At 44.8% G+C, this 22,406-nt stretch overlaps 1 protein-coding gene and 1 long non-coding RNA gene across 2 annotated transcripts in view; both read left to right on the forward strand.

Moving 5' to 3' along the window:
* Window positions 1-433: 433 nt before the first annotated feature.
* LOC131920179 (uncharacterized) lies at window positions 434-5,787 on the forward strand. The gene is made up of 4 exons (XR_009381531.1): window positions 434-542; window positions 3,247-3,424; window positions 4,256-4,456; window positions 5,313-5,787. It is a non-coding gene; the product is annotated as an uncharacterized LOC131920179 (long non-coding RNA).
* Window positions 5,788-16,139: 10,352 nt separating this feature from the next.
* The window catches only part of Acox2 (acyl-CoA oxidase 2), a 28,223-nt gene continuing 21,956 nt past the window's right edge, over window positions 16,140-22,406 (forward strand). The window contains exons 1-7 of the mRNA XM_059274262.1: window positions 16,140-16,349; window positions 16,967-17,129; window positions 17,324-17,475; window positions 17,789-17,896; window positions 19,565-19,684; window positions 20,088-20,203; window positions 20,781-20,953. Of these exons, the coding sequence (XP_059130245.1) occupies window positions 16,190-16,349; window positions 16,967-17,129; window positions 17,324-17,475; window positions 17,789-17,896; window positions 19,565-19,684; window positions 20,088-20,203; window positions 20,781-20,953 (992 nt within the window). The 5' untranslated portion in view covers window positions 16,140-16,189. The remainder of the gene's footprint in view (window positions 16,350-16,966; window positions 17,130-17,323; window positions 17,476-17,788; window positions 17,897-19,564; window positions 19,685-20,087; window positions 20,204-20,780; window positions 20,954-22,406) is intronic.

The raw sequence follows: 22,406 nt of genomic DNA on the forward strand, positions 1-22,406 counted from the left end.
AGGGTCAGCTCCAATGATGTTCCTATAAAGGAACCAGAATGAAAGTGGCTCGATTAGTGTTTCTGAGGTTTTGTCACTGGTTGATGCAGGCAGTGAGGAAACAGAGTTCGGAGCTGTGCCGCTTTTGGCTTTACTAGCTCCTTTGGAAAAATACTTTATATCACCTAATAGCTGTGCGGTATTTGGCGAAGACCGTAGCTAAATACGGTAATTTCGCCCTCAGTGTGAAGTGAAGTTTTTCCATAGAACAAACCAAAAGTACTGCTGTAATAGAAACGTTTGTCTGAATTGAAGCACTTAGGGGAACTATTATGAATTTGGGTGAAGGGACAGCCTCTAGTTAAAAACCGTTTACTGCTGACAGTGCATCTCTGCCGGTTCCGGAACAGCTGAAAGAACTGGCAACTTTGGAGTGTGGCTTTGTCCCGAGAATGTTACAGTCCCCTAGCAACAACTATCACAATTCTATAACAACAACACTCACTAAATTCCCAATATTTTATAACAAAGCTGACTATAATCCTCTAAACTTTAGAAATGATGTATGTACTTCCTGTCTAGTTAAGAGAATCTTTCTAATAGAGATAGTGATGACAATTAAGAGTATGAAGTAAGATATGTGAATTTATAGAAATTATTCTGTCTTGTTAGATCTGTGTTAAGAAATCTTTAGAAGTTAAAGATCTATAGAGTTCCTTTAAGAATATAAGCTTGCAAGAAGAATCTAAGGTAGTCCTAAGATATGTAGTAATAAGCTTGTAAGAAGTAAAGATGCTAGTTGTAAATGTAAGTTTAAATAAGTACATAAGAAGTAAGAAATATATTTGCTAAAGTAGTTCTATAGTTTCCTTAAGGAGTATAAATAAGCAGATATTAATATGTTATATGTGAGTTTGTATATTTGCTAAAGTACTTCTATAGTTCCCTTAAAGAGTATAAATAAGTAGATATTAATGTTATATGTGAATTTGTAAAAAAGTGTAAATGTTAAATATGAATCTATTCCTAATGTATATGGTGAAAGAACCCAAGACACAGAAGATTAGTGTCCCAGTAGACTGCAAAGTAGGCAGTCTGAATGGTTTCAAAAGCTCCAGAAGCTGCTAAGAAGCTAAGAATGGCGGACGCCAGAACCAGCACAAGGCATCCGCAGCTGAGATCCGTGGAAAATCGGCGCAACACAGAAAAACCTGAGCTAACATCAAAAACGGTGCGGTTTAGAATACTACTGTACCTAAAAAGATCTCTGTCTGTGAGAACAAAAGTTGCAGAGACGCTTGTTTGAACAAAAATTGTTAACTGCAAAAAGTTTTGGTTGAAAAATGTCTCTTCATATTTTGAAGTGAAAGCCTAATACCAGAATTTATTTGTTTGAACTTTTTGAACTTAAAATGAGATAAAACTACAAAAAGATTTTGGTTATGGATTTCTTCATATTTGGAAGGCTCGTACCAGAATTTATCATTTGAATTTTGGGACTTAAGAAATGAAATGAACAGTAGAGATTTCATTGCAATGGGAAAATTTTGAGTTTACTTATAGTAATTAATGACCTAGGAACTGTTTTCTGGAATTGGGTTAAAAATGGAACTGTTTAAATGAAGAAATTTATTATTTCTACCTAGAATCAAGATGCAGTTTTGTATATGCATATATGCTTTATTAATTGGTGATTCATGAATTGTTTTGTGGAACTGTTTATGTAAAAATGAAATTACTTACAGAACTGGTTTTGTATTACAAATGGAACTGTTTAAATGGAAAAGTTTGGGTTTTCTAACTAGGCTTGAGATTTTGCTTAAATTATAAAGAAAAGGGGGAGAGTTAATATTCCTTAGTCTAATTTCAAAAGTTGTTTGAGTGGATTAATGTCATGTTTTTGTTAGTAAGAAATGCAAATGGGGTATACTAAGAGACTACTTTTAAAGTGTGTAAAGAGTTTTATTAAGAAACTGCTTTTGGATGTTTTGCTAAAAGTTTTCAAAGTGTTCATGGTTAGATTGAAAATATTGCTTTTCAATATGGGTTTGTAGAAATTGTATAAGTTTGGGTTCCTCTAACTAGGTTTGAGATTTTGTTTAAGAAATTATAAAGAAAAGGAAGAGTTATGAGATTGAATTATGTTTGCAGAAACCTATTGATATTAATGCACCCTGGTTTTGTGGAGTTAAGGAAATATTTAAGTTTGATGTGAATACATTGAAGTTTTTCCTATGTTCTGTTAGCAAGAAAATTCAAATGATTGAGTTAAAGTTGTAAGACGGAGAAAATTGTTAACTATATTTAGCATCATATATGCTAATTCAAATGGTTCTGTTAAGAGTTTGCTTTGAGTTGTAAGATTGAGAGAACTGTGACTATGTATAGCAATATTTATGTTAATCTGTTAATGGTAATGATGAAGCTAAGGGATTCTTTAAGTTTGTAGTCGCCTTAAGAGTTTTGGCTTAGAAAGGGCTTGAGGCAGCTAAGACTGCTGTAGTCACCTTGGACCTAATTCAAAAGAGAAATGCCATCTATATCATCCTCTACTCCCATACTGGAAGGTGTAACAGCTTGGAGATTGCTGTAAGCCATTAATATTTTTTATATATGAAGAAAGGGGGACCTGTGGGAATCTGTTCTCAGGTTCCTCGTGGCTTTACCCAGCAGGTCCTCATACAGGATGATTAGACCACAAGCCTGAGTGCAGGTGTCTGGGATGGTCTGCACTTGGCTGTGCTGGGAGAGGAGGTCTTTTGCTCCACCCCTTGGTGTCTCTATAAAAACCCTGGGGCAGAGATAGTCGGGGCCCATTGGAATAGGTTCCAGGCCCTCTCGAGGCTATCCTTTATTTTCTATCTGTTTATTTCTGCAAGATTCTCCGCAATAAATCCTTTTTTTTTTTTTTTTTTTTTTTTGGTTTTCGAGACAGGGTTTCTCTGTGTAGCTTTGCACCTTTCCTGGAACTCACTTGGTAGTCCAGGCTGGCCTCGAACTCACAGAGATCCGCCTGGCTCTGCCTCCCTAGTGCTGGGATTAAAGGCGTGCGCCACCACTGCCCGGCGCAATAAATCCTTCTATCTAATATTTCCTGCTGCTCGCACTCAAGAAAACTCTGGGGAACTGTGGGGGTGGTGGGTAAATGGCCCCACAGATAAGTACAATAGTACAGCTTGAGTTTTCAAACTCCTCCCCTTCCCAATTACTAAGACTGTGGGCCTAAAGATTCCAAATAAGATCATAAATTTTAACTTTTGTCTCTAGTCTACCTGCTTCAAGAGGTTTTCCACTTGACTGGCAGATACGTCAAAGCAGCAGTTGTGGACCACAACCTGCAGCACTGGACACTGGGTTCCCCAGCTACGAATGCCAGCAGAGACTCTTGTCTATATGATGTGGGCCGATCCAGCCAAACATAATTGTTCCCTGTCTCTACAGCTAGGTCAGATGATCAGGTGCTTCTGATAAATGTCCCATTGCCCAAATTCCCTCCTTACCTTTGACTAGCCAGGGTCCTGACCACCTGCACCCCATTTCAGCTTGAAGCAGTTATGGAGGAGAATGTGTCATCCTCTGCTCCCTGCTCCCAAAACAGGCTAAAGGGCTAAGTTAAAGGTAAAACCCCTTTAATAGGGGACCATATGGCTACCTAACACCTATTGATTTATGCAGAACCAAGAAGTATATGACCTTAAGAAATAATTATTTCTATATAAGTCATTCAGGATTATAATCTGTCTACAGGGCCTTAAAAAATGGTAACAAATGTAGATATTGCTGCCAATGGCTTAAAAAATGTCTCTCCTTACTCAGGGTCTATTCAGGTCTAAGAATGTAAGTCTCCTTGTCCTTGCTAAATTTATCTGTTCAGATTAACAAAAGCTGACTTACAGATATATACCTCTAGAAAAGTTAAATAAATGATGGCATATGTTTAATAAGCAAGATATATATCCTATGATGGAGTTTCTGGTCCCATGAGAGGGTCCTTTTCTCAGAGGGAACCTTTTCTCAGAGTTGGGCTGCACCCTGACTCACAAATCCTTTTCTCCTGTTTCCATTCAGCCTTGGGATCTTTCCCATCACTCTTCTTTGCCTTCCCAGGAGACAGCAAGTCCTAGCCTTATGGAAGCTGCTCAGATATGGAGGACTTCAGGAATACTAGCTGATAGCCATTTATATCTAATAGACAGGCAGGTATATAGTCCTCAAATGCTCAGAGATCTGCAGAATATGGCATTTAAAATGTTGATCAAAAAGCTTTTTAAATCAGACAGAGACTCCCAGATCCTAGCAGTGACCCAAGTTCTCTGAAGAAGAATATGAGGCACCACGATGTCTCCACCTGGATGATGGCAATGCTGACCTCTAGGCAAGATGCCCCAATGTGACACCTGCTACCAGGACCTAGCCACCTGTATGGACAAACACCAGGACATTAGAGAATTGATTGCACCCCTTTTGCTTGGACAAGGTAAGATCAGTCTTCTCTATGTCCCTCCTCCATGAGAAAAACTCCAACCTTATGGACCTGGTGGCCAAAGATTGATGCTGTTCTGATACTTCTGCCTCCAACGTTGTGGAGACCTGGGTATGGACTGGTCCCTGTCATTTTTAATAGATTCTAAAGCTGTATAACTTTTCCTTCTCAGATCTCTGATTCTATTTGATGACCAGGCTTTGCTTCAGCTGCCTTCTCAGTTCTCTATATAAAATTCACAGGTCTCCCTCTCCTAGGGCTACTACTAGATCTGGACACAATTTACCTTGTTACCAGATCAGATAAACTCACAGAACAGATTTCAATGTAACTTTTTACTACTGACTGCTCTCAGTATCTCTTGGAGAATTAGATAAAAGAAACAGCTTTAAAGTTAGTTTATATGAAGATAGGAAAGTTGTCTCACTTCTGTTCACTTACATATCCTTCTCAGATCTGATGATGTTTAGGGAAGCCTTCCTCTTTCTTCACTCACCCAACCACTTCCATTCAGTAAATTTCCTCTGGTTATAGATTTAGAGATGTGTTTCACTGGGCTGAATCCAGGACCTTTTATGTTCATGCTTTTTAACCCAAAGCCATAGACTTTCCCTATGACACTGAGATGTACATCTGTTCCGGTTGTTTACACATTTTCAGGTTCCTGCATGGGTCCACTCCTCCTGCCAGACTTGTGCCAAGACCAACCCTCAGGGGCTCTTCAGATACACCACCAGCCCCTGCACCAGCTCTGAGGATGCCAACTGGGCGAAAACTGACAGGTTAATTTCACCCATATACTTACTCGTGAAAACTTTGTTATCTCCTAATTCATTGACACTTTTTATAGGATGAATGGAGGTACTTCTACCTCCTGAGAAATATCAGATGCGATGGCTCCTGTACTCTTGATTTGGTGTGTCATTTCCCCAAGCTCCTGGAACATCACTGCTGCAACCGGCCTTCTCAGCTCCCTCAAGGAACAGATACCTGAGATCTTCACAATGACAGCTAACTGAATGCTTCTTCACTCACACCTCCCACAATGTGTGACTCACAACTTCCCCCTCCCCACTTTGCCCCCAAATCAGCAGGAAGCAGTCTTGAGAATTTGGCATCCTCATTTCCCCTACTTGTTATCTATAACTCACCTTTTATAATAATCAAAATGGAGGAATGTTAGTACTCTGACTCACCCCTTGAAGACCTGCCCAGAGTCCTGATGTAATCTTACATTGAAGCCCCCTTAAGAGGAAAAAACTCTTCCCCCCTCCTCTCACCAGAGGTAGCACGCACCTCTCTCTCTCTCTCTCTCTCTCTCTCTCTCTCTCTCTCTCCCCTCTCTCCTTCCCTCCATTCTCCCCTCTCCCCAGATAAACTTGCCACACTTGCCACATGGATATTACGCTTGCCGTGTGAGTGACTTTGCACCATGCCATGCTGCTCTCCACTGTGCCTGCATGTTGTGCCTCATCCGCCACAGGGCACCTTGGTCCAAAACCCATGCAGGCCTTCCACACACTGTATCATTACACCAATCCAGCCGTCAGTCTACAAGAGTGACCTGCCTGCAAGATATGCTGGTGCAATAGTAACACAAAGCTTGTGGGAGTCACCAACCAAGACCACTCCATGAAGTGGAGCCCATACCAGATACTGCTTGGGTGATCAAGACTGAGACTAGACAGGCCAGGAACCCAGGGGAAAACAAATACTATGGTTCTGATAACGGAATGTAGCAATAAAATGACTCCTAAAGACACTCTGCTATACTCATAGATTATGCCTTGTTCAGCCATTGTCCTGGCTAGTTTTACATCAATTTGACACAAGCTAAAGTCTTCAAAGAAGAGGGAACTTCAATTAAGAAAATGCTTCCAGATTGTGGTGGTGGCACAGGCCTTTAATCCCAATACTCAGAAGGCAGAGGCAGGTGGATCTCTGTGAGTTTGAGGCCAGCCTGGTCTACAGAGCCAGTTCTAGGACAGCCAGGGCTACACACACACACACACACACACACAAGCAGCTTCCATAAGATCAGAGTGTACACAAGCCTGTAGAGCATTTTCTTAATTAGTGATTGACGTGAGAGGACCCAGCCCTGTAGCAGGAATTCTAATTGGTCTTAATAATAAAAACCAGAGTCAGATATCAGGATGAAAGCTGAAAGATCAGAGAAGCAGAGTAGCCAGCCACTAGAAAGACTTCTTACCTCTAGGAATCCTCAGATTTGAAAGGGCCCAAGTTCCTGTCTCTACCCTGCCTTATCACTTCCTGTCTCTGCCTAGTCGTATCCCTTGGCTGGTGGTCCCCTGAGCAAGCCATGGGGAGCAAGTCAGTGTTGTAGAATATTATTTTAAGATGTGTTACGTTTGTTTATGCTGTAGAACATTTGTTCAATGATGCAAATGTGAGACCAAAATGAGCCATCTTAGAAATAAGACCAAAATGCTTTCACCCTAAAATTAAGGCCTAAGATTTTTCCTTTTGGGAATAGGCCATTAGTTACTGAAACCAGTCAGTTCAGATTCCAGAAACCAGGAAGTGTAAAAGTACAGAGTCTCAAGATAGTCACGAGGTAATGCCTGCCAGACTATGAAATGTCCTCTCCCTGGTTTCCAGGGTAACTGACCATAAAAATGCCCTCACCTGAGGGCAGCCAATGAGAAATGGTGGCGGGCAACCACTCCCTTAGAAGTAAGATTAAGCCATGATTTCTAGAAAGCCCCTAGAAGCGAGCCAATCAGAATTGTACCCGTACTAGCACCCCTAAACGATGTAACCTTGTGACATTTCCCTTTAAAAGCTGAGCTTGCAGATAGGTGGGCGCTTCCTCTAGCCTCCACTGTGTTGGATGTATTGGACGAAGTCCCTGCCTAGGCTTGTATTGGATATCCAGAATTAAACCATGCTTTTGCATTCCGGCATGCTCATCTTTGGTGGTCTCTCTGGGGGGTCACGATCTGGGCACAACACAAAGATGTGTTGCATTCTTTTATGTTATATTCGTTTAACTCTATGAAGCTGTGTTATTTTGCCTGTCTAAAACATCTGATTGGTCTAATGAAGAGCTGAACAGCCAGTAGCAAGGCAGGAAAAAGGATAGCTGGGGCAGCATTCAGAGAAAATAAATAGGAGGAATCTGGGAGAAAAGATCAGGGAATGAGAAAAGGAGAGAAGACTCCAGGGGCCAGCCATCCAGCTACACAGCAAGCCACAGAGTAAGAAGTAAAGAAAGGCATATGAAATAGAGACAGATAAAAGCCCAGAGGCAGAAGGTACATGGGATAATTTAAGAAAAGCTGGCTATAAATAAGCAAAGCTAAGGCTGGCATTTATAAGTAATAAGTCTCTGTACATGTATTTATTTGTGAGCTGGGTGGCAGGACCCCAAAAGAGCCAAAGAGTAAAAACAAAACAAAAAACTACAAGGCAGTAAGCAGCACCGCTCGATGGCTTCTGTATCAGCTCCTGCCTCCAGGTTCCTGCTCTGCTTGAGTTCCTGTCCTGACTTCCTCTAATGATAAACAGTGGTGTAGAAGTATAAGCTCAATCAACCTTTTCCTCCTCAACTTGCTTTTTGGTCAGGGTGTTTCATCATAGCAATAGAAACCCTAACTAAGACAGCCATCATCAGAGATGTTTCCTCCTACAGCACATAACAACGAATAGAGACCCACAGCCCGGCAATACGCAGAGAGTGAGAGGCCTTGGAACACTCAGACCTGAAAAGCATGGCTCCATCAAATCTTTCCCCTCAGGGCTCAGGAAAAACTGTTGAAGAGGAGACAGAAAGAGTGTAAGAGGGCTGGAGAGATGGCTCAGAGGTTAAGAGCACTGGCTGTTCTTCCAGAGGTCCTGAGTTCAATTCCCAGCAACCACATGGTGGCTCACAACCATCTGTAATGAGATCTGGTGCCCTCTTCTGGCCTGCAAGCATGTATGTAGGCAGAACACTGTATACATAATAAATAAATAAATCTTAAAAAAAAAAAAAAAAAAAAAGAGTGTAAGAGCCAGAGGGGATAGAGAACAAGGAATCAAGGACTTCTAGACACACAATGGGGCTGGCACACATATGAAATTACAGAGACTGTAGAGGCCTCCGTGGGTCTGCACCAAATGGGGTCCTGGAGCTGTGGACACATGCCCCCGCCCTAACTTGAGCTATCTCCAATTGATAACTATTTGCAAATGAAAACAAACTGCTCCTAAGTAGGCTGCGTGCCCAGCAGTAGATGACCAACACATAACAAACTCAATGGCATCTCTGCAGGTTCTTTGTGTCATAATGTTAAGTCAGGGCATTTTTTTTTTTATTTTATTTTTTGTTATCTACTTTTAACTTATAGATCCTTTGTGTATATATTATGGCTTCTGGTTTGAGGGTTTTTTTGGGCCCTGGCCCCCCACTGTGAGTGGCTGCCGCCTTGCTTGCCGACCTTGACCAGATATCCTCCCTATGCTGATTCCCTGCCGGTTTCCTTCTTACTGAATGATCACTGGAGGTTATTTGTTTGTGAATCCTGCATTTGGTGTAAGCAGCTTGGATGCAAGAATGTAGAACGTTGGTAGTGAACTTCTGCCCTCCGGAGATCCTCCATTGTGCTGTAAGCCTGTATTTAAGGTTTCCTTCCTCTTTCAATAAACGGCATTCAGCATTCTGCTGTGGCGAATGACTCGCTGTCTCTTGTCTCTTACTTTTTAATCCATAGCCCCTCGCTCAGACATGGTGGAATGGGTTGCAGTAGCGCAGGCATTACCGCACAGGTTTTTTGGGATTTCTGTGTGTGGATGTGTGTGTCTCTACAACTACATGTGTTTCTTGTGCTTTTTATTTGGCTCTTTTTCTTGTTTGACTGTTGTGTCATATTCCAATATATATGTTTTTAATTTATCTTATTGTATTGTATTATTAGTCCTTGGGTGCCTGTTTGTTTTCTGATGAGAGACAGGAAGGGTGCGGATCCAGATGAGAAGGGAGATGAGGAGGAACAGGGAAGAGTAGGAGGAAGGGAACCATAATCAAAAGATACTCTATGAAAAAAGAATCTATTTTCAATAAAAGAGGGGAAAGGCAAAAATAAAAAATTGGATTACATCACACTAAAAAGCTCCTGAAGAACAGAAGGAACAATAACAGAGTGAGAAACCATATTTTCAAATTAATTGCTAATAATCAGTTAATATCTTAAAACATACAAGAAACCAGTACAATTCAGTAGCAAGGAAACAAACGACTTGTTTTCAAATGGGGAAAGAAACTGACAAATATTAAAAGGAGACGCTGAAATGGTTAATATTTGAAAACTGCTTGATACTACTAATCATCAGGGAAATGAAAATTAAAACTGTAATGATACAACTTTATACCTGTTAAAATATCTATCATCAGAACAAATAAATAAAACCCAAACACACTTGTTCAACAGAGAGTAACATTCCCATGTTCACTGCAGCAAGATTCAATGACTGACATGTAGATTATTTCAAGGTGTGTTACTTCTGTTTATGCTCTGGAACATTTGTTTAATGATGCAAAGATGTGTTTGAGTAAATAAAATTCACCTGCAGTCAGGAGGCTGTGCAGCAACTAGCTGACAGGAAGTGGTAGGGAGCAGCCGGGTGAGAAGGGTTTATGAGGAGGGGCGAGGAGAACCATGAGGGTTCTTTGGAGGACCTGAGCAAGGAGAGGAGGTGAGCTACTTGCTATTCAGCCTCTTTGAAGAGCAGAATTCCACCTTAACCTTTGAATCTTGAGTTCTTTAGAGGGAGAAAAGTTTAGTTAAGTTCCCTTGTAGCTTTTCGAGAGATGGAGCCTGAGGGAACAGAATTCCCTCTGGCTACTGCCCTTGACCTAACCACTGTTGGTAGCTGCAGAGATGCAGTTGCTGATTCAGACAGCCATGGCATAAAGGGCAGCAACAACTAAAGAAAAGGACAACACTAACATAGAATTAACCTGAGTGCTCACTGATTAATAAATAGACAAATAAATATAGAGAGAGGAATACCGTGCAGTTCTTCTATATTGTTTCATTTTTATGTGTGTGGACATTTTGTCGGCATGTATATCCTTGCAACACGAGCATACAGTGCATCTAAGGGCCAGAAGAGGGTGTTGGGTCCCACGGGACTGAAGTTATAGATGGTTTTGAGCTACTGAGTGCTGGGAATTGAACCCAGGATCTCTGGAAAAACAGTCTGTGTGCTCTTAACCACTGAACTATCTCTCCAACCCCTACTATTTAATTGTTTTAAAAGAACAGAAGCATATGCTTTTAATCTCAGCACTTTCGAGGCAGAAGCAAGTGGATTTCTGTGAATTTGGGGCCAGCCTGGTCTATATAGTGAGCTCTAGGCCAGCCAAAGATACATAGTAAGACCCTGTCTCAAACAAACAAACAAACAAACAAGAACAGAAGGCTTCGATTTGCAACAACATGGATGCACATGCTAGACATTAATTAAAGGAAGATAGGCACAAAAAGATAAATATTACATAATTTCACTACATGTGTAACCTAATAAAGCTGAACTCATGGACACAGGTTAGAATGGCGGTTACTGGGGACAGTGGAGTACTGGTCAATCAATTTCATTCAGACAGGAGGAATGAGTAAATTCAAAAGATCCATTGTACAAGATGGTGAACATAATTAATAACAACACACCATATCCTTGGAAGTTACTAAGAGTATATTTAACTGTACTGACCACGAAAGTGTGACATGAGGTCATGATTATAATAATTAGATTTAACCATTCCATGATATATATATTTCAAAACTTCATATAGTATGCCACAAACATATATAGTTTTATTTTTAGATTAAAAATAAACTAATGTATAATAATGATTTAAAATTTTAAATTACAATAGAAAGAACACAAAACATTCTAATCCCACCTCTGAGAAACATCATCAGTGGCAACAGGGATTTGTTTGTAAAAACTTGATGTCCATGGGAAAGGCAGAGCAAGCATCAAAATGGACCACCAAAAACTTATTCTCAATCTAATCCTGGAAAAAATAACAAATCCAAATTGAAGGACATTCACAATGTCTCCGCCGCAAGGTAGCAGCATTAAAAAAAAAAAAAAAAGGCAGGACTGGAGAATGGCTTAGTGGTTAAGAGTACTGTCTGCTCTTCCAGAGGACCTAGGTTTGATACCTAGCTCTCACATGGTGGGGGGTGGGGGGTAGGGAGGGTGGGAGGATAAGGGGGTGGGAGTGGGGTGGGGGGAGTGTGACTGAGGAGGACAGCTAAATGTAATGTGGATCCTGAACTGGATCTTGAATAAGAAAACAAGTGTTAACGAGGAAACTGGGAAAAATCAATGTGCAATAAAGAGTTAACTCAGTCATATTCCAAACTGCATATGACAACAGAAAGGCCCTTGTCCTAAAGACAGCCTCTAGCTTTTGGGAGATCCTGTTGAAGACAGGTTCTCTATCTAGGACCTTGATCCTTGTGATTTGCGGCAAGTCCTTAGGCTAGCTGTTTTGACTTGTCGAGAAGTTGGAGACCAAGTGAGGTCCTCCTCACCTCTGGAACTGATCCCAGGACCTTAGGACAGCAAAGCTCAGGCGAGCTTCCCTAGTTACTAGCACTTCCTGCATGTAGCCACATGTGATGGCTGGAGAAGTAACTGCTGCGCACAGGGGAGAAGATAGCCTAAGTCATGCCTGCTGTCTCTTGGCCTGCATACCACACACTCTTTTCCCCATGCATACCATAAGCAGCGTCCTTACACTGTATTAAATTAATACTGTGGGCAGGTGTGCAACACAGTGGACATAAAGATCAGAGGACAACTCATGGGAACTCTGTTCTTTCCCTCCACCACAGGATCAGGGACTGAACTCTAGTCATTAGGCTTGCATGGCAAGCGATTCTACTGGCTGAGCCATCTTGCTGGTCCTAATTTCTTAGCTGTACTATGGGAACATAATACATTAGCATTAGAGGAAGCTGAGTGGAGGGTATATACAAATTCTGTGCTACTTTTTGCAGCTTTTTAAAAGTCTAAAGTTATTCAAACTAAAAAGTTAAAAACAAAGAACAAAGAAACATGAGATGACCACTGTCAAGGCTACTATCACATGCATGCAGGGCTTGGATACATGTGGGGGTCAGATACATGCAGATGGAAAAGAGATGAGCATTGGAATGATTGACAGTCGATGCACGTGGGTGTCAGGCACATGTGGGGTTATTTTTTCTCTCTATTTTTCTATATGTTTTTACTTAATTAAAAATAGAAGTAAGCAAAGCATGGTGGCATGTGCTTCTAATCCCTGCAGGATAAGGGGTTCAAGGGCACATTTGTACTCATACACATACACACACTCTAAACATTTTTTTAAGATGTGGAAATTCTAATGGAGGCAAATTAAGTAACTGTCCATGGTCAATGATGGCACAAATGCTTAGAGAGGTCAGATGAGCACCTCCAAACAGTGAAGTCAAGGCTACCTTCGTTTGTTTGTTTGTGTGGGGTGGGCAGATGGGGAAGGCAGCATTTAGCTTGTGCTGTGGTGCACTGGGGGCTGCCAGAGCACAGCTTTAGGAGTAGGTTCTCTCCTTCCACGTGGGATGCAGAGGTCACACTCAGGCCCTCAGGCCTGTGCAGCAAGTGCATTCACCTTGTTGAACTCTCCCACTAGTCCTGGTCAAAGCTACCTAACCTGAAACCATCACCCATGTGTAGCTGCCACCAACAGCCAGGGCCACACAGTCCCAGTATGACAGGTTAGGTGACCCTGGGTCACAGGGAATGGCATCTTCCTGCAGAGCTAACTGTACACTGCCTTGGGGATACACTGGGGAGCTGTGTGGTCCCTTAGTGTGTGAGTGTGTATGTGTGCATATGAACACACCCATGCATATACACAATTTTGCATGTGCACACATGCACACATATGACACAAACAGGGAGATGGACAAGGTCCCAGATAGGAAGATACCTACCCAGAATCACCAAGCTTCAGAAGTCTTGCCAGGAGACCTGGCTCTGTGACTTCTTTCCCAATATTGTACAAATGGAGCAGGAGTTCATCTTTGTCACCTGAGATTTGGTTCAAATTTCAGGTTGGTGATTTATTTATTGCACAACCTGGGCACATGGCATTACCTAGGTCTTCACTTACCACATGAAGATTCACCCTACCTTCTCTGGGAAAGGGTAGAAGTAAAAGAAGCTCTCAGTCTGCCTCACTCACTTGTGGAGACCTGGTTCTCCTCAGTACCCTACATAACACACTACAGTACTCCTCAAATACTGAGCCAGGGGTCGGGGGGGCAGGTGTACATCAGTGACGAGCATGATACAGACAAGGGCACATTTAGAGCAAAGCCATTCACTTCACAGAGCAGTCCTTTCCCATAAGAATCACCGGGAAGCCTGCTCAGCTCATGTGACACTTACAGGAAAGTAGGGTCAACCAGGACTTGTCCAGGATCTCCCTGTGGAAACACCACCAGGAAACATGGCTTTAGGTCCTAGCACCTCAAAAGGATCCCCAGCTCTGAGATGGGAGGCTGAATCTTTCCAAGAGCGCCTAGCACCTGACAGAGCACACCCCACCTGCCCAGGAACACTGGCAGGAAAGAGCAGGGCAGTGCTTTGGCTGGGCCTGTAAATTCCAGCCCTAAGGGAGGAGAAAGGGGTGGAGCCAACAGTCTGAAGATTGGGCCAGTCAGAGAGAAGCCACCCCAGGCGACAGAGCTGCCCCAGGACAGAGGTGAGTGAAGGAGAGTCCCAGGCCGCAAATGGAGAACTGACAGACCCTACCAAAGGTGCAGCAGGAGCCTAGACATCCTCAATGGCTCTGAGCATTGCCTTCCTCCCTCACTCTTATTTACAAGCACCTCCTAGAGGTAGCCAGTTTAAACTTTGGTAGGGGGAAGCTGGTAAGGGCAATAACAAAAATGTAACGAGTTACTTGTCCTGCCTATTAGACGGTTAGGGCAGAGAGAGGGTATCAGCAATGTAGGTAGGGGGCTTGGACTGTTAAAGGAGGTGCAGGGAGCCTCACTGAGGTCTGATACCGAGGCAAGACAGGAAGCCATGGTGACATCTGGGGAAAGAGAGGCAGGGCCCTGGCAAAGGCTGGCCATGGCAGGAGGCTGGAGAGTTGGGGAATAGCAAGGGTATCTGGCATAGAGGAAGCTAGGCAGCCTCACAGGAAGGCAAGCAGACAAAGGGCTCCTTGTACATGCCAGGTCCCTGTCAGTACCCCACAGCCCCACTTCAGAAGCCTGCCTGGGCTGAGGCCTGACAAGCGTACCCCCTTCCTCAGTCCTGTCCTCACTAGGAAATGACTAGGCCCTTACTGTGTAGGCTCAGGAGAGGAAGGAAAGGAAAGCAGGTGACAGCCATACTCTGGGACGAGGGAGACACAATGCCACCTTCCTAGCACTCACTGCTATGGGCAAGAGTACCTCAGAGGGATGCCCAGTTCTTACAGGAATGTTCTGTTGGGAGGGTTGCATTACTGTAAGGTCTCTAGAGGCTGGAACTCACTAGGAACACTGGAGAGCTGAACCTTGGCCAGGGAGAACAGGGCAAAGATCAGGAAGAGAGGGGGGTTGGGAATAAGGTGGCAGAGCGGGTAGCCTAACTGCAGGGAAGTACGTGGTCATGAAAGGACTCCTTTCTGCAACCGACTCCCTTCTGGACACTGAGGATCCACTTACAAACAAGAAAGGAAAACATGACCAGAGACACTGAGGCCAGGTGAGAGGTGAAGGTGGCTGAGTGATAGCCAAGGAGATGGCAAGGAACAGATGGAGCTTGGGTGCTCAAAGGTGAATGGATGAGTCTAGCTGTTGACTCACTGTGGGAGGACAGGGGTTTTGAAAAGGCCAAGGGTTTGGTTGAAGGAGGCAGGAGCCACCTTGGCTATAGGGAACACTGGGGACACGGGGAACACTTCACAGGAAGAGAGCAGACTCTCCCCCTCTGTCTTCTTTTTACAAGTGTCCCTTCTTCCTCCTCTTCCCCTCCATCCTCTTCTTCTACAGTGATAGGAATTTAACCCAGGGCCTTGTGTATGCTAGGCAAGCACTCTCCTACTCTTCTATTGCCATTTTGAGACATGGTGTCACTAAATTACCCAGACTGTCCTTGAATACATTCTGTACTCCAGGTAGGTCTTGTGATCTTTGCCTCCCAAACAGATGGAATTACAGGCCTATGCCATCAGGTCCCACTGCACAGTACTCATTAGGTATCGCAGAAATGGAGATGAATGAAGTGAGTGGGACCACAGAGTCCCTGTAGTGAGCCTCCCAGTAAGGTAAATAATGAACAAGGTATATGCTTTGTGTCAGACCCCAGCCAGCTCTCAGCCACCTCTAGTGATAGCAGCTCACAAAACCTCTCTAGGACTGTTCTCTTCCACGTGTCTCCCACCGACTCTTCATGAAAACTATCCCAGGCATTGCTATGACACAAGCTATAGAGGGTGGAATAGGAGCTTTGTGGTCAAATCTTCACGACCTTGGCTACTGCAGACAGCAACCCAGACTGCATTCACTCATGAACAATGTGTGGAACCACAGCCAGTAGCCATGAGAACAGGGTAGGAGTATGATGTCATTCAGGTAATTAAGACAGGCTCTGACTGACCCTGGCCCTGGGCAATGCCTTTTGCACGCAGGTTCTTGGCTCCTTCTAGTGCTCAGAGCAGACCCTCAAGGCAGCCAGGCCAGATCCACGATGGGGAGCCCAGTGCACCGCGTATCACTGGGGGACACCTGGAGCAGGCAAGTTCACCCTGACATAGACAGCGAAAGGTGTATACCATCCTTCAGTGTGGAGCGGCTCACCAACATCCTTGATGGAGGCGTCCACAACACTGTGCTGAGGAGGAAAGTTGGTAAGCAGCAGCAGGAGGCCAAGAGTTGACTTTGAACCTGCATGTTTGTTTGTTTGTTTTTTTCTAGAACAGTCCTTTAATTCTGTACTCCTCCTTTAACTAATGGTCATTGTTGTTGCTTGCTTACTCTTTTGAGACCGAGACACTTATAGCCCAGTCTGGCCTCAAACCGCTACATAGCCAATGATGATCTAGAACTTTCTGCCTCTACCTCCCAAATGCTAGGATTGAAGGAGTAGGCTGCTGTGCCTGGTTTCTATGGTTCTGGGGAACCAGTGCTATGGATCAAAGCCAGAACTTTATGCATTCTGGGCAGCCATTCTACCAACTGAGTTCCATCTATAAGCCTAGTCCCTCCTTCAAGTAACAAACTGGTCCTTGACACCAGACACCTGGGCAACAGAATATCCACATGCTGATCCTGGTTCCACCAGAGCATAGCTTTGCATGAGCGGTCAGAGCACATTTCTCTCCTCAGGGGTCTCAACGGTTTCATTTGTTAAATGACAGTGACAACTGACCTCCTTCCAAAATCTATGAGGCAAGTGGGTGGGAAAATTTGAAGGTATCAGGAACCTTCTCCAAGCCACCAAAGTCCTCTGTTCTCTCTGCTGCAGAAAGCATCCTCCAAGGTGACCCAGTGTTCAACCTGAAGGACCATTACTTCATGACTCAGGATGAGCAATACGAGGCTGCAGTTCAAAAAAGATTCCACCTTGAGATGCTAGCCCGGCGTCTGGGCTGGTCAGAAGGCAGTCCTGAACGCAGTTATGCTGACAGGTGCTCATTGGGGCAGCCCCACAAGAAAGGCTTGCCAGCAATCCCTGGGCCCATGAGACATTTCCCTCAGCAAAGGATGACTTACTGGAAGATTAGCATGCCAGATGCCCCTTCCCTCCTGTGCCCTACCCAGGTTGAATGTTTATGGACCCATCTTCCAGAGGCTACTCATCTATAACCTCTCTCCCCTACAGGGTACTTTCTGGATATGCCAACTTAAACTTACATGGTATTGCCATGAATGCTCTAAGAAGCCTGGGCTCAGATGAGCAGATTGCCAAATGGGGCCAACTCAGCAAAAATTTCCAAATCATCACAACATATGCCCAGACAGAACTGGGACATGGTAAGCCAGAGCTGCTGCATACAGTGTTCAGACTACACAACTCCAGGGGACCTATTCATAGCTCATAAATATGCATGCTAATTTGGAAACATCCCAGCAGATGGCAGTCACAGGTCTTGAGGAAGGAATGCCTTTTTCTAATGTGTACACATACATTGTATGAGCTACCAGAGGGGCAGGTTATTCCTCTTGGAAGTGTTAGCATGCATTCCTATGTCCTCACACAGCCCATAGATAAAGGGAGAGAGGGCTGCAAGTGCAGCCAGGAGCTCACCTTGGCTCAAAGAGTCTAATTCTCCTCCTTGATCCCAAGGGACATACCTGAGAGGCCTGGAGACTGAAGCCACCTATGATGCAGCCACCCAGGAGTTTGTGATACACAGCCCTACAATGACTGCCATCAAGTGGTGGCCTGGGGACTGTGAGTATCTTCCTTCCTATTTCCCTTTCTCTCCACAATGAAGACAAAGCTGGAGCTGAATAGCACTAACTTTGATGCCCAACAGACATCAGGTTGATTTTCTGTTCTAGGCTGATCACCTTGAAATCAATTAAAATAGGTGGGATGTAAGAACTTCCTTAAGTGGCGGGAAGGTCTCAAAGGAGCTTTGAGTAGATAAGGAAATGCTCCCATCCTGTGGGTGATGAGGGCCAAGAACATATGCACTGCCCTGACATAACACATGTGTGATGCACACAACACACACACACTACCCCACAGAGAGAGATGCAAGCATAAAACACACATAAACACATACTGCCTCCTACAGTCACAGATACATACAACATACATTGCCTCACAACACAAACTTTGTCCCTACAGACATGTACACACTGCCCATACATAGACAACATGTAGATGTAAACATACACATACTGCCCCCGCCCAAAGACACACATGTGAGAAGAATCCTGTGGCCAGTCTGGGCTGGTCTCACTCCGGCCCCTGTAGGAGGCCAGTTGCCTTCATTTCAAGGTATTGTATTTCTGTTCTCAAGCAGACACACCTGTGCATATACACACCACACATACCCCAATGTGTATGTACATAACACTGACATCCACATGTAGGTACACAGCATACACAGCATACACAGCATACACTACCACCATACAGACACACCTGTACATGTACATAACACACAGACACTGCCTTTATCAACACATGTACACAAAAGTATGCACACTACCCCATCACAGACACTCATGCATGTATAGACACACTTGTACACATATACCGATACTCATACACACACACACCACCTAGTCTTATCCTAAGAGCTTCCCACAATATCATGTTTTAGCCACTCAAGTTAACAATAAGCTTGCCACCTACCAAAACACATGCCCTGAGACTAGTTAGTGGCTAAACATCCTCCCTGTCCCTGCCACTCCATACTCAGACAAGCTCACACTAATGTCACTGAGCTCCAAGACAGGGTCCTACCAAAGGCCCCTTTGAGAGATCATTTCTCAGGACTCCACTGCAGCACTTGGAGACCTAGTAAGAGAATGTCTGGTATAGACATTGAATAAATAAATAATTTGAATTCAACCAAAGCAGGGCAGGTGGCAGAATGGGGAAAGCAAGGCAGGAAAGAAGAGAGGGTAGGGGGGACAAAGACAATTGAGTGATCAATATCAAGTTTTCAGGGGAAAGAAATCCATCTTTAAGATCAGGCTGATGTGGTTTAAATTCCAGCTCTCCCCCTCCAGGCCAGTGACCTCCAGTGTGTCACTCTGTACAGAGCCTCAGCTTCCCTATCTGGAAAATAGGACTCCCCTTACCTGCCCTGCAAGAACCAGGAAACTTCAACCAAGAGCTGGGCTCTTGCTGGGTTTTGATAAGGGATGGCTGTGCTCATCATGGGGCTGACAGCAGAGCGCCTTAGCTGCTGTGGTAGAATACAACTATTCTTTACAAGTTTGCTCACTTCAAACTCCCTTGCCAAGTCACTGTTTCAGTCTAGCTAGATTTTGTGTGTGTGTCAATTCCTTCTGTCATCAGTGACTTTCTCAAGCCCAGGAGGCAGGGGTAAGACATGGTACATAGGGCTTCCTGTGATGGGCCTCTCATATTTCTGCCTAGTGGGACGGTCAGTCACGCATGCTGTAGTCCTTGCCCAGTTGATCTGCTCAGGAGCCCAGCATGGCATGCATGCCTTCATTGTGCCCATCCGGAGCCTACAGGACCACACCCCACTGCCAGGTAAGCCCTGCTGCTTCCTCAAGGACCCCTCCTATAAGACGGTCCCACCAACTTGCCCAGTCCTGAATCCCCAAGAGATGTGCAGAAGAAGCTGGGACACATCTCTCTTCGCCAGAAGAGATCCAGTTGACAGAGTAGCAGAGCTGGCTGTTTGACTGGCAAAAGACTCAGCATCTGACTTCAGCTTGCTTACCTGCCTCCTGAGCACCACGGGGTGTGTGTGTGTGTGTGTGTGTGTGTGTGTGTGTGTGTGTGTGTGTGTGTGTGTGTGTACCTGTGTACCTGTGTGTGTGCCTGTGTATACCTGTGTGTGTGCCTGTGTATACCTATGTGTGTGCGTCTGTGTGTCTGGCATACTATATGTACTCAACTGACAGGTGTTCTCATCTCTACCCTCTTCTAGGAATCACAGTTGGGGACATAGGGCCCAAGATGGGCTTGGAACACGTAGACAATGGCTTCCTGAGACTGAACCACGTGAGGGTTCCCAGAGAGAACATGCTGAGCCGCTTTGCAGAGGTTAGGTGCTGGGAAGGCGATAAACCCAGACTGCCTAGAGAAGGGACTTTCCCTTTATGTAGTTGCCACAGGCTCTGGTTTGCCTCAGCAAAGCTGAGTTTGGACCACAAGCCCCCTTCCCCACAAAAGAGGCTCAGAGGGTCCCACAGATAAGGATAAAACCCAGCTTAGGAGCACAATGGTGTTGGGAAAATCTTGTCACTTTAAGTCTCAGACTCCCCATGTGTAAATACTTAGCACATGGGTTTTCAGAGCAGTCATGAGGTACAGTGGTAAGGCAATCCCCAGAAAGGGGAGGAGCTGAGGGTGAATATATTGCTTTCTACAATCAGTTACAGAACAGATATGACCCAGGTGCTGGCAGAAGTCCCCTTCTAGCCAGGCTTTACCTCTTTGGTGTAAAAGGTGGAGGTTTCTGGGGTATCTCATGCAAGCATTTTCACATGTCAGTGGTCATGCTGCACAAGGGATCTGCTTTAGGTGAGCAAAAGTGGGTTGCCTGCAGGGATGGAGACTCCTGGAAGAGCAGCCTGGGGAGCCTTGGCTCCAACCCAGTACCTGTCTCTGTTGCACACAGGTCTTGCCAGATGGTACCTACCGGAGGCTCGGGCCAGCACAGAGCAATTATCTGGCCATGTTGGTGACCCGGGTGGGGCTGCTGTTAAAAGGAATCCTACCCTACCTCCAGAAGTCTTGTGTCATTGCTATGCGCTACTCAGTCATACGCCACCAGTCCCGTATTCGGCCTAGGTAAGGAGTAACCCAAAGGCTGACCCTGACAGAAATGCCTGACGCTCAGCCCCACAGTGTCTGCACTGACACCATCTCTGCCAGAGCCATGGTGTTGGAGCAGATCACATACTTGCACATGCACATGCACACACATGCATGCAGTTCAGATGGGGTCTTTGGCTCTCTCTACTCCACCACCAGACTGTCTGACCTGTTAGTCTCTTATCAGTGTGTGGTCCCATCAGACTATCCATGACCATGTCTTCACGCTGCACCATCTGCTGTGACTCAGGCTGTTTGCTGAGTTCCAGTTTGTCCTACACAGCTGTGACTAGCTAGTGAGTTTGTGTCTGCCAATTGTCGAGGCTGGTTGGTTGTTGTCAAGTTGTGTCTGATAGAAGCCAACTGCCTTAGGCTGCATGTGGCTAAACTCGTGCTCCTTTGTGGGGCGTTTACCCAACCACCCCCACAGTTCCCCAGAGTTTTCTTGAGTGTGAGCAGCAGGAAATATTAGATAGAAGGATTTATTGCGGAGAATATCGCGGAGATAAACAGATAGAAAATAAAGGATAGCCTCGAGAGGGCCTGGAACCTATTCCAACGGGCCCCGACTGTCTCTGCCCCAGGGTTTTTTATAGAGACACCAAGGGGTGGAGCAAAAGACCTCCTCCCCCAGCACAGGCAAGTGCAGACAATCTCAGACACCTGCACTCAGGCCCGTGGTCTAATCATCCTCTATGTGGACCTGCTGGGTAAAGCCACAAGGAACCCGAGAACGGGCTCCCACACTCCTTGGCTCAAACTCAGTGCCTAGCTGTGAGAAGGCTAAGTCTAGACCCTTTCTTTTCATTACATCTGTTGCATCTGGCTCTCATTCCCTCCATTCTATGACACAGAATGGCAAGGGCTGCTATATGACATCAAAAGTGTATGTGTGTGTTTCCAGAAAGACTCCACTAGTTACATTTAAATTCAGGGAAACAAGAGTCTTTTGGGATAGGTCCCAAATGGACATAACTCTCAAGATGCAGCAAACTACAACGAGAACAGGAAGCAGGAGCAGAGCATGTCACAGCATAAGGGTCCTGGACTTGAGGAGGCCCTCCTGGGTCTATGTTCTCCCTGTGCATAGTGAAGTCAGGAGGACTGAGCTGGAGAACATGCAGCCCTGGGGCCCGGTGTTCTTTCATGCCTGCCACAAACACACTGAGGATTAAATGCCAGGCAGAACTGGGCATCATGCACTTCTTTCTCCTTTAGAGTCCATGTCTGCAAAATAGAGGTAACAGGCAGAGTTTTAGGGTGGTGATAAGGGTGAAATATGGAAAAAGTACAGAGCTTAAATCTCAGTTGCCCTTCCTCTAGAAACCCACAATAGCCTCAGAGTAAGGCCTGGACTTTCGAATTCTAGGCTGAAGGCATCTTCCCTGGAGGACTGAGTACTCAGAAGAATGTGATGCTAGTGCTGCTG

Source organism: Peromyscus eremicus, chromosome 9 (assembly GCF_949786415.1).
Source record: "Peromyscus eremicus chromosome 9, PerEre_H2_v1, whole genome shotgun sequence".
NCBI classification, from domain to species: domain Eukaryota; kingdom Metazoa; phylum Chordata; class Mammalia; order Rodentia; family Cricetidae; genus Peromyscus; species Peromyscus eremicus.